Source organism: Salvelinus namaycush, chromosome 21 (assembly GCF_016432855.1).
Source record: "Salvelinus namaycush isolate Seneca chromosome 21, SaNama_1.0, whole genome shotgun sequence".
Classification (NCBI taxonomy): Eukaryota; Metazoa; Chordata; class Actinopteri; order Salmoniformes; family Salmonidae; genus Salvelinus; species Salvelinus namaycush.
In genome coordinates this window covers 10,927,519-10,945,296 of record NC_052327.1, presented here as the reverse complement: position 1 = coordinate 10,945,296, position 17,778 = coordinate 10,927,519, and the positions used below count along the sequence as shown (strand labels likewise).

The 17,778-nt window shown below is 43.1% G+C and overlaps 1 protein-coding gene across 1 annotated transcript in view; it reads right to left on the bottom strand.

Moving 5' to 3' along the window:
* Positions 1 to 240: 240 nt before the first annotated feature.
* spg11 (SPG11 vesicle trafficking associated, spatacsin) overlaps positions 241 to 17,778 on the bottom strand; it is an 81,471-nt gene continuing 63,933 nt past the window's right edge. The window contains exons 30-40 of the mRNA XM_039017181.1: positions 14,992 to 15,724; positions 12,480 to 12,625; positions 11,843 to 12,047; positions 11,370 to 11,507; positions 7,803 to 7,936; positions 5,960 to 6,067; positions 5,304 to 5,472; positions 4,759 to 4,835; positions 1,052 to 1,207; positions 675 to 826; positions 241 to 595 (exon numbers count right to left, since the gene is read on the bottom strand). Of these exons, the coding sequence (XP_038873109.1) occupies positions 412 to 595; positions 675 to 826; positions 1,052 to 1,207; positions 4,759 to 4,835; positions 5,304 to 5,472; positions 5,960 to 6,067; positions 7,803 to 7,936; positions 11,370 to 11,507; positions 11,843 to 12,047; positions 12,480 to 12,625; positions 14,992 to 15,724 (2,202 nt within the window). The 3' untranslated portion in view covers positions 241 to 411. The remainder of the gene's footprint in view (positions 596 to 674; positions 827 to 1,051; positions 1,208 to 4,758; positions 4,836 to 5,303; positions 5,473 to 5,959; positions 6,068 to 7,802; positions 7,937 to 11,369; positions 11,508 to 11,842; positions 12,048 to 12,479; positions 12,626 to 14,991; positions 15,725 to 17,778) is intronic.

Here is a 17,778-nt window from a genome sequence, read left to right as displayed (position 1 = left end):
CCTGGTTACACGTTTATTGGAATCAAGTGGGGAAAAAATGAAAATCTTGAATACTCCAGCATTCCCAGGAATTTTGGGAATGTTACTATCATTTTGCAACCCTAACTCTATTACAATTTAGGATCATTTACTTTGTCTACCTCGGTTAGGAAGAGGGGTAGACATCACAACAACAGCTATAATAACAGCCTCTGTGTGTGACTACTCAATCGTGTTTAAGTAAAGACAGAAGTCTGTAGCTTCAATCAATACGAGATTTATTCAGTTAGTCAGTGATTTTGCATGGAGAAAATAAAACATTATTTCGTGAAACTATTCATCTCCATGAAAGATGTTATAGAAAAGAGTTTGTAAAAAATTCCACATGTGTATTTGGAGGTATTTGACAGGGGCAGTGCCGTTTCGAATCAGCTACCTAGTACCCAGCCTGTCGTTTAGGTAACTGCTTGTTTTGGAGTCTTGAAGTAACATGTTGGCCACGTCGAAGAACTTGTGTTCATACGCAAGCTTGTAGTAGGTGTAAACGTCATCACAGTGTTGCAATAGTCTCTTCAGGTTCTGGCCCGCACCGCTCGGAGGCGTGTTTTGAGTCAATCTGAAAGGTAGAACCAGACCAAGGATTAATATCAGCAAGAAGATATTCCCTCCTAATTCTGGAAATCATCTGAAATTACTTTTGGGATATGTCTTCAAACAGGCAGGCGGGGAGTGGCCTGTGAAGTCGGAACTCCTCTAGGTAAGCAAAGTCTCCACTGAGGATGACCTTCTGGTAGAGCACCTCCGCCCAGTCTGGACTGTAGTCGTAGGCCTCCGACAACACAAAAGCCTAGAGACAAGAGAAACAACAGTTTAAAATAATAGCTTAAAATAAGCTTAGCTACATCTCATTATGACATACGACTGGGAATCAATCTACATTTCAGTACATCCTTCCCAAATCTAGGATTGGGATAATTGATTTTTCCTCCCACTATTACATTAGCGCCGGTACCACAAGTCTAGCATTTGGATAACTGATTTAGTATACCACGGTTACATTTAGTGCCATTACCTGGTAACAGCGGGGCAGTGCCACAATGGCACCAAGGAGATCTGATTGGCGCAGGTTGATGACACGTTGGTCTTGACCGTGGTTCAGGAAGTGGAGCTGGAGTGTGGTCAGCTTTGCCATTTTGACACAACGTGCTGCCTGGCGTACACATGAGTCCTGAGGGAGAACACACACGCGCATGCATATGCGTGCACGCGTACACACACAGACACACAGAACGTTTTTATCTCCACTGCAAAGCTATTACTCACGTTCAATTAACACTAGAAAGACACGCAAAACAAATTGAAATGTTTTATTACTCTGCTATTTTTTAAGTCATCCTTGACTTTTCCTAAATAAGTCTATATAAACATTCTAACAACGACAGTGTGTTAAATCACAAACAGAACTGGAGTCGCTTTACCCATACCTATATGTACATAGCTAACTCAATTACCTTGTATACCTGCACATCAACTCGGTACTGGTACTCCCTGTATATAGCCATGTTATTTTTTACTCGTTATTGTTATTCATTATTCACTGTGTATTTATTCCTCGTGTCACTATTTCTATTACCTGTTTTATCTTTAACTCTGCATTGTTGGAAAAGGACCCGTAAGTAAGCAAGTCACTGTTAGTCTACACCTGTTTTTATGTGACAAATAACATTTGATTTGAGTTATAACCAGTTTTAGGAGGACATATAATTTTTTAATGGCTTTCCCGACAGTTGAAGGTGCCATGACCAGTTGATAATCACCCCGATAATTGCCTCAAAACTGAACCTAAACTATACCGATGTTTTAATATATATATATTTTTTTACATATAACAGATGAAATAAATGAAGTAAAGTATGATAAAGGGGGAGAATGGGAGAGTTTATGAGCGAGGGGAAGCGAACGATGCACAAAAAACAAGCCTGGTAGGCACCATGAACAAAGCGAGACGGGAGCTCCCTCCCTCTGCGCAAAATATGGAACCCACACAGGTCCAAACCTCATGTTCAAAGAATTTTTACCCTTGTAGGGTGGCCAAAATTAGGGTGACTAAATCAGTGGAGGCCAGAGAAAAAAAAGTTGTCAAAATAATACAAATTGCACAGCATCGCGTCAGCTAGGCTGGATGATGTGCGAGAACGATTGCTACCTCACAGGTTCACATTTCCCGTTGAACTCGTCATCTTTCTACTCGCATCCGCAGGACATAAAACCATATAGAGGTGGGATAGTATTTTCATATTTTAGTATAAGCTTTTCAAATTAATGAGAAATTCCTGTTTAGAAGATTTTCTCACAAAAACAAGCATATCTCTGTGAAATGTCAACGGAGCACTGAACGTACCGGAATCTTTTTATTTTCAAAGCCTTTCACAATTAATTCAGCTTGTGCCATGCTAATTTAGCTTTGGCGACTCGTAGAAACAACTTTGAAGATGACGACCACAACATGTTCAATCCTCAAAAGTTGCTGCGAGAAAGCTGCACCGCTCGTCAACAGAGCTCTGTGATTATTATCGAATGTATTAGGTTAGGAAATCCGACTATTTGGATATACTGTTAATGAAATGTTAGTAAAAGACCCCACTGAACAACGTAGAACATGAATCATCATATTTGTCTTGGTAAAATGTATTTTATAACATAAAGAAGTGAAATTTCATCACCAAAGCCACTCTGGGTAGATTGGGTGGTAGTACTGAGCCATTAGTGCTTTTTCAGTTCAGTTTTGACACGATTATTTAAAAAAATATCACGGTTTTCGATTAATATTAAATGCATTATGAATAATTACATAAAAATGATTAGAGCTTTTTAATAGAAATTCCAAAGCCCAAAATAGTGGACATTCAACTGCCAAAACATTGAAAATATTCCATTGGCTCTGTCAGGTCCAAATAGAAAAATAGGAAATAATCAAATATTGCAATTCTGTAGACTATCATTTTTAATTCCTTAGAGTCATCATCTCATCTCTGCTCAGGCAGTCGCAGCCAGCCAGTCAGACAACCATCTAACGTTATCTCTGTTCTCCTCACACTGTACTGTCTTCGCTCAGTACTAGTGTGTGGACACCCTACATACACTGGATTCAGAAAGTATTCAGACCCCTTCCCTTTTTCCACATTTTGTTAAGTTACAGCCATATTCTAAAGTTGATTCAATTATTATTTTTCCTCATCAATCTACACACAATACCCCATAATGTCAAAGCGAAAACAGTAAAAAAAAATAATATATATTTACAAGGGTATTCAGGTCCATTGCTATGAGACTCGAAATTGAGCTCAGGAGCATCCTGTTTCCATTGATCATCCTTGAGATGTTTCTACAACTTGATTGGAGTCCACCTGTGGTAAATTCAATTGATTGGACATGATTTGGAAAGGCACACACCTGTCTATATAAGGTCCTACAGTTGACAACTGTGCAACTAGACATCCCAGGTAAGAAGTCCACGGTAGTGCCAGTTCTGTCCTCGCTATTAGAAGTCGAATCATGGTGTCTAATGGAAGCTTTTCCCTGGATCAAAGTGTCGTGACGAGGTAATGGGTTTCAGTTGAATGTCTTCGAAGTTGACAATGTCAGAGCAAAAACCAAGCCATGAGATCAAAGGAATTGTACGTAGAACTCAGAGAAAGGATTGTGTCGAGGCACAGATCTGGGGAAGGGCACCAAAAAATGTCTGCAGCATTGAAAGTCCCCAAGAACACAGTAGCGTCCATCATTCTTAAATGGAAGAACTTTGGAACCACCAAGACTCTTCCTAGAGCTGGCCGCTCGGCCAAACTGAGCACTCGGAGGAGAAGGGCCTTGGTCAGGGAGGTGACCAAAAACACGATGGTCACTCTGACAGAGTTACAGAGTTCCTCTGTGGGGTGGGAGAACCTCCCAGAAGGACAACCATCTCTGCAGCACTTCACCAATCAGGCCTTTATGGTAGAGTGGCCAGGCGGAAGCCACTCCTCAGTAAAAGACACATGACAACCCGCTTGGAGTTTGCCAAAAGGCACCTAAAAGACTCTCTGGTCTGATGAAACCAAGATTGAACTCTTTGGCCTGAATGCCAAGCATCACGTCTGGAGGAAACCTGGCACGATCCCTATGGTGAAGCATGGTAGTGGCAGCATCATGCTGTGGGGATGTTTTTCTGAAAATAGCTGTGCAGCGACACTCCCCATCCAACCTGACAGAGCTTGAGAGGATCTGCAGAGAAGAATGGGAGAAACTCCCAAAATACAGGTGTGCCAAGCTTCTAGCGTCATACCCAAGACTCGAGGCTGTAATCGCTGCCTAAGGTGCTTCAACAAAGTACTGAGTAAAGGGTCTGAATACTTATGTAAATGTAATATTTCCATTTTTTTTTTTTTTTAAATCATACATTTGCAAAAACAAAATTCAAAAATACTGTTTTTGATTTGTTATTATGGGGTATTGTGTGTAGATTCATGACAAAACAAAAATGTAATCCATTTTAGAATAAGGCTGTTTTAGAATAAGGCTGTACAGTAACATAAAGTAATGAAATGTTATGTTCTTTAAAAAATATATTTTCGTATTCTAATGTTTCGTATTCGGATAGCATATATTAAATCTACTTGTTCGAATGTTGATGTCCAAAACATGTGTCATTGGCACAAAGGGGGGTCCAAGGAGACCTTTCTAGCATTAAGCAACACTTAACAGAGGACCTGTGTATGACAGTTGGAGGGATAACAATACCTTAGAATAGCTCTCTGCAGCATCCTTCAGGAGAGTAAGAACCTTTATCAAGGAACTTCTGAGTTCAGGGGTCACTGCTGTTATGGGATGAGCAGGGAGTGAGTGAAAAACACTGTCTGCATGTCCTGCAGCTCTTCATTGCGTTTGTGTCAATGACTCACACACAGGCTACATTCAGGTGCAAATAAAGTTAAAGCAACAGAAAAACTTCACAACAGTCTATTTTAAGAAGTTGCCCTCTATACAACAGGAAAGATACTACAATACTGAAAAACACATCCCTTGACACCAGGGTTGGGGTCAGTTCAGTTTTTGACTCAAGTGATTTGACATTCAATTCATAAAATGACAATTGTCTACTGTTTTCTATGAGGACGTTTCAATTCATGAATTGAATTTCAATTCATATCCAGAATTGAAAAATGTATTCACCTCAGCCACTATACCATGTTCTTTATATGTGTCACACATATATAGTATGTCTGACTTCATACTGTAACTGTAGTGATCCTCATACTATAACTGTAGGCCTTGTCATAGCTCACCCCAAGGCTGGGACTCGATCAGTTTGAGCTGGGTGCGGGCGGCTCCCTCGTGGTTCTCTCCTATCTCTCTACACATGCTGAAGCACAGGGCCACCATGTTGTACTTCTCGCTGTCCCCCGGCAAACACCGCTTGATGTAGTCCAGCAGGGCCGTCTTCAGCCGGAAGTTCTGCAACACACACACACCGTTTAGATACTAGCGTACTGTACGTATAAACAAGAGCACTACAAAACACACCAACTTTTATACCCCTTTCACATTACTGAACTGACCCAAGCAGAGCTGTACTGGGCTGGCTTGGTTATGCATCCAATAGTTGCTGGAGCTGTGCTGGAAAGGACAACGTGAAAGGAAAATATCCTTTCCTATTGTCCTAATTCTGGTACTCCGAGACAGTCCTACACATCTAAAGCATGGTGTTCTCGGAAAACAGCATGTACACAACCTCTGTGATATATATATTTCCTGTCTCAACTAAAATACAATGACTAGATGCCTCTCTGTCTGGCAGGTCTGTTGTGTCTCTGTGGGTGTTCTGTCAGAACTCAACGGAGACTGTTTTGGGAAGAGCGATCTCTATCTGTGATTGTGTGTGTGCAGTTTCTGCGTTTGTGTGTGTGAGAGAGAGACAGATCCGTGTGTGTGCGCCTCTTACCGACTCCACTTTTTTCCTGAGCAGCATCTCGAAGCGGTGGTTCTGGTTGAGCAGGTCGAAGATGTAGGTCATGTCATTGTATCTGCCGATGCCAGTTAGGAGACGCACCTGAAGGGGTCAACACAAGGTGAGCGCACACACGCATACATATGCACAGAGAAAAGAGAAAAACAGTACTCATGAACTGACACCACCATGCTTACAGTACAGTCTTGGCCAAAAGTTTTGAGAATGACACAAATATCAATTTTCACAAAGTCTGCTGCCTCAGTTTGTATGATGGCAATTTGCATATTCAGATGAATTGCAAAGTCCCTCTTCGCCATGCAAATGAACTGAATCCCCCAAAAACATTTCCACTGCATTTCAGCCCTGCCACAAAAGGACCAGCTGACATCATGTCAATGATGCTCTCGTTAACACAGGTGTGAGTGTTGACGAGGACAAGGCTGGAGATCACTCTGTCATGCTGATTGAGTTCAAATAACAGACTGGAAGCTTCAAAAGGAGGCTGGTGCTTGGAATCATTGTTCTTCCTCTGTCAACCATGGTTACCTGCAAGGAAACACGTGCCGTCATCATTGCTTTGCACAAAAAGGGCTTAACAGGCAAGGATATTGCTGCCAGTAAGATTGCACCTAAATCAACCATTTATCGGATCATCAAGAACTTCAATGAGAGCGGTTCAATTGTTGTGAAGAAGGCTTCAGGGCACCCAAGAAAGTCCAGCAAGCGCCAGGACCGTCTCCTAAAGTTGATTCAGCTGCGGGATCGGGGCACCACCAGTACAGAGCTTGCTCAGGAATGGTAGCAGGCAGGTGTGAATGCATCTGTACGCACAGTGAGGCGAAGACTTTTGGAGGATGGCCTGGTGTCAAGAAGGGCAGCAAAGAAGCCACTTCTCTCCAGGAAAAACATCAGGGACAGACTGATATTCTGCAAAAGGTACAGGGATTGGACTGCTGAGGACTGGGGTAAAGTCATTTTCTCTGATTAATCCCCTTTCCGATTGTTTGGGGCATCCGGAAAAAAGCAGAAGACAAGGTGATCGCTACCTTCAGTCCTGTGTCATGCCAACAGTAAAGCATCCTGAGACCATTCATGTGTAGGGTTGCTTCTCAGCCAAGGGAGTGGGCTCACTCACAATTTTGCCTAAGAACACAGCCATGAATAAAGAATGGTACCAACACATCCTCCGAGAGCAACTTCTCCCAACCATCCAGGAACAGTTTGGTGACGAACAATGCCTTTTCCAGCATGATGAAGCTCCTTGCCATAAGGCAAAAGTGATACCTAAGTGGCTCTGGGAACAAAACATCGATATTTTGGGTCCATGGCCAGGAAACTCCCCAGACCTTAATCCCATTGAGAACTTGTGGTCAATCCTCAAGAGGCGGGTGGACAAACTAAAACCCACAAATTCTGACAAACTCCAAGCATTGATTATGTAAGAATGGGCTGCCATCAGTCAGAATGTGGCCCAGAAGTTAATTGACAGCATGCCAGGGCGGATTGCAGAGGTCTTGAAAAAGAAGGGTCAACACTGCAAATATTGACTCTTTGCATCAACTTCATGTAATTGTCAATGAAAGCTTTTGACACTTATGAAATGCTTGTAATTATACTTCAGTATTCCATAGTAACATCTGACAAAAATATCTAAAGACACTGAAGCAGCAAACTTTGTGAAAATTAATAGTTGTGTCATTCTCAAAACATTTGGCCACGACTGTACATTCATTTGGAGCAATTCGTTTATAGTAAAATCTCACCAGGTAATTCATTGCAAAGCCATCAACATATATTACGATACAATGACTGGGAAGGAGGCAGAGGGATTTACCAGCAGGCCGTAGTGTTCGCTGTGGGCCAGGTGTGCGTGGCTGAGGTGGCGGGAGGCCTGCAGCACCCTCACTATGCCCTCCATGTTACAGGTCAGACTGAAGCAGTCGTGGGCCAGGATCAACAGCTCCACCGCTATACAACAAGAGGGAGAGTTAGATATTATGCATCGTGATACATGATATTATCCACCAATACACTGCAACGCATTAAACTGCAAATTAATTAGTAACTGGTTGGCATGACTCATTTCCATTGGTAGCGCTTTACATACGTACCCGTATAAAGGTTTGAAATAGCAGATTTTGCACACTGATAAGCGCCTAAATTGTAACGCAGTGGCTGTACAGTAACACGCTACATGTGACGTCAGAGCTCAAGGTGTCAATGTCTCAATATTGGTTTTTACTGACAGCGATTCTGAACTTGAACACCGCACGTGACAAGATGTTGCCCCCATCTCTCCCACTAATTGGGAAACTTTTGCAAATGTTTTGTTGTCTGAGTGTAAATAAAGAGGACTCTATGTATTTTGAAAGATGAGATGTTGAGGATTATAATAAATATCGCCTTTATGTCATACAAGCAAGTCAAACACCCGATAGTCCAAATGTGCACTGAACGTTTCCATATCAAAAAACGTGTCATATACAGTGTCAACGTTTATGATCACTACTGTATGCTTGATGTACAGTTACAAGATGACATGGCGTCATACCCTGGGTTGTTCTGAACAAGCCTATGTTTGTCGTATTGTGAAGAAAGTTGGTGGGGAACGCTCACCTGAATGCACTCGTGACTATTATATGCGCACCAAAATTATGATCGGCTTCTCCGAATTTCCTTGCGAAAGCCTAACACTGTAAGATCATATTTTGTAACGTAGCTAACCATGCTGGCAATAGAGCGCGCTTTCAAATGACGCCCACCTTACCAGATTGCGATTGATAATGGAATGCGGAAATTTTGGAATGTGAAAACAACAGTGATTGTGAGAAGGCGGGGACGCAGGGTTGTGTTCCAGAGAAAACAACTACAAGTGTGCTTGTTCTAGTTCCTCAACGGCACAGCTAGGAGAGCTCAAACCAGTACCTTATAGTTGAAGACTCTTCTTTGAGTCATAAAAGTGCATTGAAATTACAGTTGAAGTTTACATACACTTGGGTTGGAGTCATTAAAACTCGTTTTTCAACCACTCCACAAATTTCTTGCGAACAAACTATAGTTTTGGCAAGTCGGTTAGGACATCTACTTTGTGCATGACAAGTAATTTTTCCAACAATTGTTTACAGACAGATTGTTTCACTAATAATTCACTGTATCACAATTCCAGTGGGTCAGAAGTTTAAATACGCTAAATTGACTGTGCCTTTAAACAGCTTGGAAAATTCCAGAAAATTATGTCATGGCTTTAGAAGCTTCTGATAGGCTAATTGACATTATTTGAGTCAATTGGAGGTGTACCTGTGGATGTATTTCAAGGCCTACCTTCAAACCCAGTGCCTCTTTGCTTGACATCATGGGAACATTTTTAAAAATCAGCCAAGACCCCAGATTTTTTTTGTTGTAGACCTCCATAAGTCTGGTTCATCCTTGGGAGCAATTTCCAAACGCCTGAATGTACCACGTTCATCTGTACAAACAATAGTACGCAAGTATAAACACCATGGGACCACGCAGCCGTCATACCGCTCAGGAAGGAGACACATTCTGTTTCCTAGAGATGAATGTACTTTGGTGTGAAAAGTGGAAATCAATCCCAGAACAGCAGCAAAGAAGATGCTGGAGGAAACAGGTACTAAAGTATCTATATCCACAGTAAAACGAGTCCTATATCGACATAACCTGAAAGGCCGCTCAGTAAGGAAGAAGCCACTGCTCCAAAACCGCCATAAAAAAGCCAGACTACGGTTTGCAACTGCACATGGGGACAAAGATCGTACTTTTTGGAGAAATGTCCTCTGGTCTGATGAAACAAAAATGTTTGGCCATAATGACCATCGTTATGTTTGAAGGAAAAAGGGGGAGGCTTGCAAGCTGAAGATCACCATCCCAACCGTGAAGCACGGGGGTGGCAGCATCATGTTGTGGGGGTGCTTTGCTGCAGGAGGGACTGGTACACTTCACAAAAAAGACGGCATCATGAGGCAGGAAAATTATGTGGATATATTGAAGCAACATCTCAAGACATCGGTCAGGAAGTTAAAGCTTGGTCGCAAATGGGTCTTCCAAATGGACAATGACCCCAAGCATACTTCCAAAGTTGTGGCAAAATGGCTTAAGGACAACAAAGTCAAAATATTGGAGTAGCCATCACAAAGCCCTGACCTCAATCCCATGGAAAATTTGTGGGCAGAACTGAAAAAGCGTGTGCGAGCAAGGAGGCCCACAAACCTGACTCAGTTACACCAGCTCTGTCAGGAGGAATGAGCCAAAATTCACCCAACTTATTGTGGGAAGCTTGTGGAAGGCGACCCGAAATGTATGACCCAAGTTAAATAATTTAAAGTCAATGCTACCAAATACTAATTGAGTGTATGTAAACTTCTGACCCACTGGGAATGTGATGAAAGAAATAAAAGCTGAAATAAATCATTCTCTCTACTATTATTCTGACATTTCACATTCTTAAAATAAAGTGGTGATCCTAACTGACCTAAAACAGGGATTGTTTACTAGGATTAAATGTCAGGAATTGTGAAAAACTGAGTTTAAATGTATTTGGCTAAGGTGTATGTAAACTTCCGAACTTCAACTGTACGTAGGAACTGTGCACACTGTGGAGAGGTGTGTAGCCATTTGGAGACACCAGTTACCCTGCTCACTCAAACCATGTTACTGAATGTATCCAAAGTATTTTCAGATTTTGTTACCAACAAATAAGGTGAAAAGTACAGTAAATGTAAAATGCACATAAAATCAACAGTGTTACATTTGGATTCAGTCAGTGTCAGAATAACTGTTTTGTCCTCACCTTTAGTCTAATCATTTCCCCATGATCTCCAAACTGTTCCCTTTCGATTGCTACCATGGTTATGCATATGCTTTTCATATTTCTTCTGTAAGAAACATGTAAATGTAGCCCTATCCATATGGGCCAATTCCCACTAGTACAAGGGGTTTTAAAGAACTATGGCTTGACTAGCTAAATAGAGTGGAATAATTCCATGATAATACTATATTACCATTGTTTACCACTACAGTACTATGACAGAGTGTTTATCTAGTATTTAGTGTCTGAAGTAAGACTCAGCTAATAGACTGGAATAATTTCATTCCCATAAGAGAACAGCCTATGTTATCCAGTGTTTGTCACTACTGTGGCTGTGAGAGTGTTACTGTAGTATTGAGTAGGGCCGGGATGATATCAGCATCGCAGTGTTGTCATTATGTTGTCATCCAGAGTCACATTTATTTATTTTCCAAGCTCTAGCACACACATTTTACATACAGCAGGTTTTTAAAGGAGAAAAGAGTTTGTTCTGCTTCGTGTTTTTTTTTTTTTCGCCATGGAAAAAAATATTTCGATACTGGTATCGTCACAGCCCTACTATTGAGTATATCTTACTGCAACCGAGCTCTCCCAGTGGCACAGTGGGGATGTGGTCCAGCAGTTTGATGCCCACCAGGTTGGGGTCCCCACACAGCTTGGCCAGCTGCAAGAAGGACTCTCTCCCTTCCTCTGGACTGAACATCTGCTTCTCTGCTGTGAACACACACACCAATCACTACAGTCGTTGTGTCTGACTCAGGGTTTAATAAGACAGTAATAAAGTCCAATAGCAAGGATAGCGCAGGAGGTGCATATTAAAGCGTTGTAACCAATCATCTGAGCTCTTAGCTACGATTATACATTTCCTGTAACCGTAGGACTAAAAATGAATCCGTCTGACTAAAATTTGGGTTATAGTAGGCAAAATAACCACAACATATACAATATATGAATAGGGATTTAAAAGTGTGCAAAAATATTCTAGAGGGACGGTTAGTTGCATTTAAGCAGCCATATCCATCAATCAACCAATCCACCATTCCTCTCACCAGTCTCTCCGTCCTGTGCAGAGGCCAACAGGCCCTGGACCACGGCGGTGGATATAAGCTGGGCCACGGTGTCAGGCTGCAGGCCCTGCACACTGATGAAGGCCTGGGCCTTCTTATAGCGCTCCGGCTGCTGGGACAGTAGCACCTTACACAGCACCGCCTGAGGCTCCTCAGCTGAGATCTCACTGTATGAACACTGCAGCTCCTAGGTAGCGGTATCAAAGGGTCAAAGGTTACCATGATCAAGGTTATGTTCATTGGGCACCAAATGGAAGAACTGATTGAAATAGTGAGCATATACCTGCACTTGTACAATAAGAAAAGCACATTTTCATTTTATGTTCCAAACCGTTTTAAAACATCTTCCTTTGTGCGCCCTAATGAACACGACCAAGTTCAACTCATAACGACATGTAGAAATTGAATAGACTAGATAGTGAAATCACTGATCCTGTATATTAAAATCTAGGGTATTCATACAGTACATTATAAAAAATACTACACAACAGCAATGCTCTCATGAACACACAGCAATGTACATAACTTCAATTCACTTCGCAGAAATAGGCTCAGTCTGTTGTTTAGGTCTGAAAAGGCAGCAACTTCGATGTTAAAGTCGGAAAAGACAGGGGAGTACCTTGGAGAGCTCGTAGAGACTCAGGACCTGCTTGCAGTAGCTCTTTCCGTGGCGACATTTGTCCACCAGCATCTGGAGCTGAGTCACCGTTTGGTCCTCTGGGGAGGGCACCATCACAAAGGAGGACAGGCTGCTAAAACTGGTTGCTGGAGTGGGGGCATTCACAGAGAAACAGATGGACAGCGTTCAAAGAGGGGATATGTCAATAATGCAAAAGGCCAGACAGAGGACCAAAAGTGTTTGGACGGTTACACATTTGTTGTTGTTTTGGCTCTGTACTCCAGCACTTTGGATTTGAAATAATACAATGACTATGAGCTTAAAGTGCTGACTGTCAGCGTTAATTTCAGGGTATGTAAAAAACATTTTTTACCCCTTTGTCTCCCCAAGTTCGTGATTACGTTCTTGTCTCATCGCTGCAACTCCCCAACGGGCTCGGGAGAGGTGAAGGTCGAGTCACGCGTCCTCCAACACATGATCAACCAAACCACACTTCTTAACACCCGCTCGCTTAACCCGGAAGCTGCACCAATGTGTTGGAGGAAACACCGTTCAACTGACGACCGAAGTCAGCCCGCAGGCACCCGGCCCGCCATAAGGAGTCGCTAGAGCGCAATCAGCCAAGTAAAGCCCCCCTGGCCAAGCCATCCCCAAACCTGGACGATGCTGGGCCAATTGTGCGCCGCCCTATGGGACTCCCGGTCATGGCCGGTTGTGACACAGCCTGGGATCGAACCCGCTGCAACACAGCGATGTAGACCGCTGCGCCACTCGGGAGGCCAATTTTAGGGTATTTTAATCCATATCGGTTGAACAGTTTAGAAATTACAGATGCATTTGCAGTTTGTTTTGATGTAGTCATTGCATGCTAGGAATATCGTACCAAATGCTAAACTTTTGACTACTTTAATAGACATAAGTGAATTGTTCTCTAAAATGGTGGGACTATGTACAAAAAGTGATGTAATTTCTTAACGGTTCACCCGAGCTATCAGTCTGCACTTTAACCACACTGTCATTGTATCAATGTGCTGGAGTATAGAGCCAAAATAACCAACAAACTGTGATTGTCCAAATACTTTTGTACCTCACTATAAACTATGTAGGTGTTGTGACTGTTACTGACAATCTTTGAATTGTTCGGGTGTATGTGAGTGTCGTTCTGATTCTTCAGAGGGTTGTTGACATTTTTGGCACTGGTGTTTGGATGTGTGTGAGTGTTTTTTAACTTGTGACCTCTGCACATGAAGACTGGGATATGTTCCGGGTAGCCTCTGAGAGTAACATCGACGAATACACGGATACGGTGACTGAGTTCATCAGGAAGTGTATAGGAGATTAAACCTGTTTAAAAACTACCGAAACCAGAAATCGTGGATAGATGGCAGCATTCGCGCAAAACTGAAAGCGCGAACCACCACATTTAACCATGGCAAAGTGACTGGGAATATGGCGTGTTAATAATAATAATAATAAGCGTGTTAACCCTCGCAAGGCTGCCGGCCCAGACAGTATCCCTAGCCGCATCCTCAGAGCATGCGCAAACCAGCTGGCTGGAGTGTTAACGGATTTATTCAATCTCTCTCTATCCCAGTCTGCTGTCCCCACTTGCTTCAAGATGTCCACCATTGTTCCTGTACCCAAGAAAGCAAAGGTAACAGAACTAAATGACTATCGCCCCATAGCACTCACTTCTGTCATCATGAAGTGCTTTGAGAGGCGAGTTAAGGATCATATCACCTCTACCTCCCCTGACACCCTAGACCCAATTCAATTTGCTTACCGCCCCAATAGATCCACAGACGATGCAATCGCCATCGCACTGTACACTGCCCTATCCCATCTGGACAAGAGGAATACCTATGTAAGAATGCTGTTCATTGACTATAGCTCAGCGTTCAACACCATAGTACCCTCCAAGTTCATCATTAAGCTTGGGCCCTAGGTCTGAACCCCGCTCTGTGGAACTGAGTCCTGGACTTCCTGACGGGCCCCCCCTGGGTGGTGAAGGTGGGGCCGAGAGACTGAAAAACAGCTTCTATCTCAAGGCCATCAGACTGTTAAATAGCCATCACTTGCCAGCTTCCACCCGGTTTAGCAACCCTGCACCTTAGAGGCTGCTGCCCTATATACATAGAAATGGAATCACTGGCCACTTTAATAATGGAACACTAGTCACTTCAATAATGTTTAAATAATGTTTACATACTGCTTTACTCATCTCATATGCATATACTGTATTCTATTCTACAGTATTTTAGTCTATGCCACTCTGACATTGCTCAATCTAATATTTCTATATTTCTTAATTCCATTCTTTTACTTTTAGATTGGTGTGTATTGTTGTGAATTGTTAGATACTACTGCACTGATGGAGATAGGAACACAAGAATTAAGCTACACCCACAATAACATCTGCTAAATATGTGTATGTGACCAATACAATTTGATTTGATTTGGAACAATTCTGACATGCATCAAACAGGTTAACTGAGGGTCGTGTGGAGCTTACAGCTGGGAATGCTCTTCTTGGGCAGGCCCTGATAGGTGAGCATGTCCTGCAGGCCAGCCTGGAGCTCGCCTGAGGCCAGGCCTCGGCAGTGCAGCACTACCCACATGTCCCGGGAGCAGAAGGAGAAGTAGCGGCACACACGGCTCGCTTCGTGGATACACCCTTCGTCCAACAGCTGCCCCACCAGGATAGCCAGAGCACCCTGCTCCTCCGACCCAGTCTCCTCCCCACCCTCTTCCTCAGGGGAGAAGCTGGGCAGGCCGTCTAAGCTCAGGTACCTGGGCTCGTTGAGCACTGCCATCTTGGAGAAGGAGAACTCCCTGATCAGGGCCTCGTAGGAGTTTTCCTCGGGGGCTATGGTGGGCGCCGGGAGGGCGAACATGCTCTCCTTCTCCATGGCGGTGAGCAGGACTTGCTGGCGCACTCGGCTTGTCCACAGCTGCTTCTCCAGGTCCTCGAGACGTGCCAGGGGAGCTTGGGTGAGCAAGGACAGCCAGTGGCCGGCCAGGCTGAGGAGAAGGCACCTCTCCTGGACACATAGCAGCTCTGTCTCGGCCACGGAGCCCCGGTGAGGCTCAGAGGCACCTGCCTGGGCCAGGAAGAACTCTGAGGCGGCCCCAGGATCAGTGCTGTTAGTCCTGAACTGCTCGTGGCATTTTCTCCAGAAGGACACCCGGGTCTCCCTCCTCTCCCAGTGCCGCTTGGCCTTCAGGGCACTGAGGTCTTGGAGTAACTTTACCAGAAGAGGGATATCAGAAGGAGCGTCAAGCCACAATGGTCCCCGTCTCAAAACATTCATAATGTACTGTGCCTTCAGAAAGTATTCATACCCCTTGACTTATTCTACATTTTGATGTGTAACAGCCTGAATTTAAAAATATTTAAATCTTTTTTTTCTCACCCATTTACACACAATACCCACATAGTGTTTTTAGAAACAACAAATTTATAGATAATGAAATACAGAAATATCTCATATACAGCGCCTTTGGAAAGTATTCAGACCCCTTGACTTTTTCCACATTTTATTACGTTACATTCTTATTCTACAATGGATTAAAATAATTTGTTTCCTCATCAAATCTACACACAATACCCTATCATGACATAGCGAAAACAGGTTTTTCAAAATGTTGGCAAATATATTAATTATAAAAAACTGAAATGCCTTATTTACATAAGTATTCAGACACTTTGCTATGAGACTCGAAATTGAGATCAGGTGCATCCTGTTTCCATTGATCATCCTTGTGATGTTTCTACAACTTGATTGAAGTCCACCTGTGGTAAATTCAATTGATTGGAAATGATTGGGAAAAGCACTCACTTGTCTATATAAGATCCCACAGTTGACAGTGCATGTCAGAGCAAAAACCAAGCCATGAGGTCGAAGGAATTGTCTGTAGAGATCCGACACAGGATTGTGTCGATGCACAGATCTGGGTAAGGGTACTAACAAATTTCTGCAGCATTGAAGGTCGCCAAGAACACAGTGGCCTCCATCATTCTTAAATGGAAAAAGTTTGGAACAAACAAAGATTCTTCCTAGAGCTAGCCTCCCGGCTAAACTGAGCAATTCGGGGAGAAGGGCCTTGGTCAGGGAGGTGACCAAGAACCTGATGGACACTCTGATAGAGCTTCAGAGTTCCTCTGTGGAGATGGGAGAACCTTCCAGAAGGACAACCATCTCTGCAGCACTTCACCAATCAGGCCTTTATGGTAGAGTGGCCAGACGGACACATGACAGCCCGCTGGGAGTTTGCCAAAAGGCACCTAAAGACACTCAGACCATGAGAAACAGGATTCTCTGTTCTGATGAAACCAAGATTGAACTCTTTGGCCTGAATGCCACCATCCCTACTGTGAAGAATGGTGATGGCAGCATCATGCTGTGGGGTTGTTTTTCAGTGGCAGGGCCTGGGAGACTAGTCAGGATCGAGGGAAAGATGAACGGAGCAAAGTACAGAGAGATCCTTGATGAAAACCTGTTCCAGAGCACTCAGGACCTCAGACTGTTGCGAAGGTTCACCTTCCAACCAGACAATGACCCTAAGCATACAGCCAAGACAAGGCAGGAGTGGCTTCGGAACAAGTCTCTGAATGTCCTTCAGTGGCCCAGCCAAAGCCCGGACTTGAACTGGATTGAGCATCTCTGGAGAGACCTGAATATAACTGTGTAGGGACACTCCACATCCAACCTGACAGAGCTTGAGAGGATCTGCAGAGAAGAATGGGAGAAACTCCACAAATACAGGTGTTCCAAGCTTGTAGCGTCATACCCAAAAAGACTTGAGGTTGTAATCGCTGCCAAAGGTGCTTCAACAAAGTACTGAGTAAAGGGCCTGGATACTTATGCAAATGTGATATTTCTGTTTTTTATTTTTAATACATTTGCAAAAAAATTGAAACTTTTCTTGTGTGTAGATTGATGATGGAAAAAAACTATTTAATCAATTTTAGAAAAAGGCTTTAACATAACAAAATGTTGAAAAAGTCAAGCGGCCTGAATACTTTCTGAATGCACCGCACATAAGTATTCACACCCCTGAGTCAACACTTTGCAGAAGCACCTATAGCAGCGATTACAGCTGTGAGTCTTTCTGGGTGAGTCTCTAAGAGATTTCCACACCTGGATTATGCAACATTGCCAACTATTATTTTCAAAATTCTTCAAGCTCCGTCAAATTGGCCACTCAGGAACATTCACTGTCTTCTTGGTAAGCAACTCTAGTGTAGATTTGGCCTTGTGTTTTAGGTTATTGTCCTGCTGAAAAGTCAATTAATCTC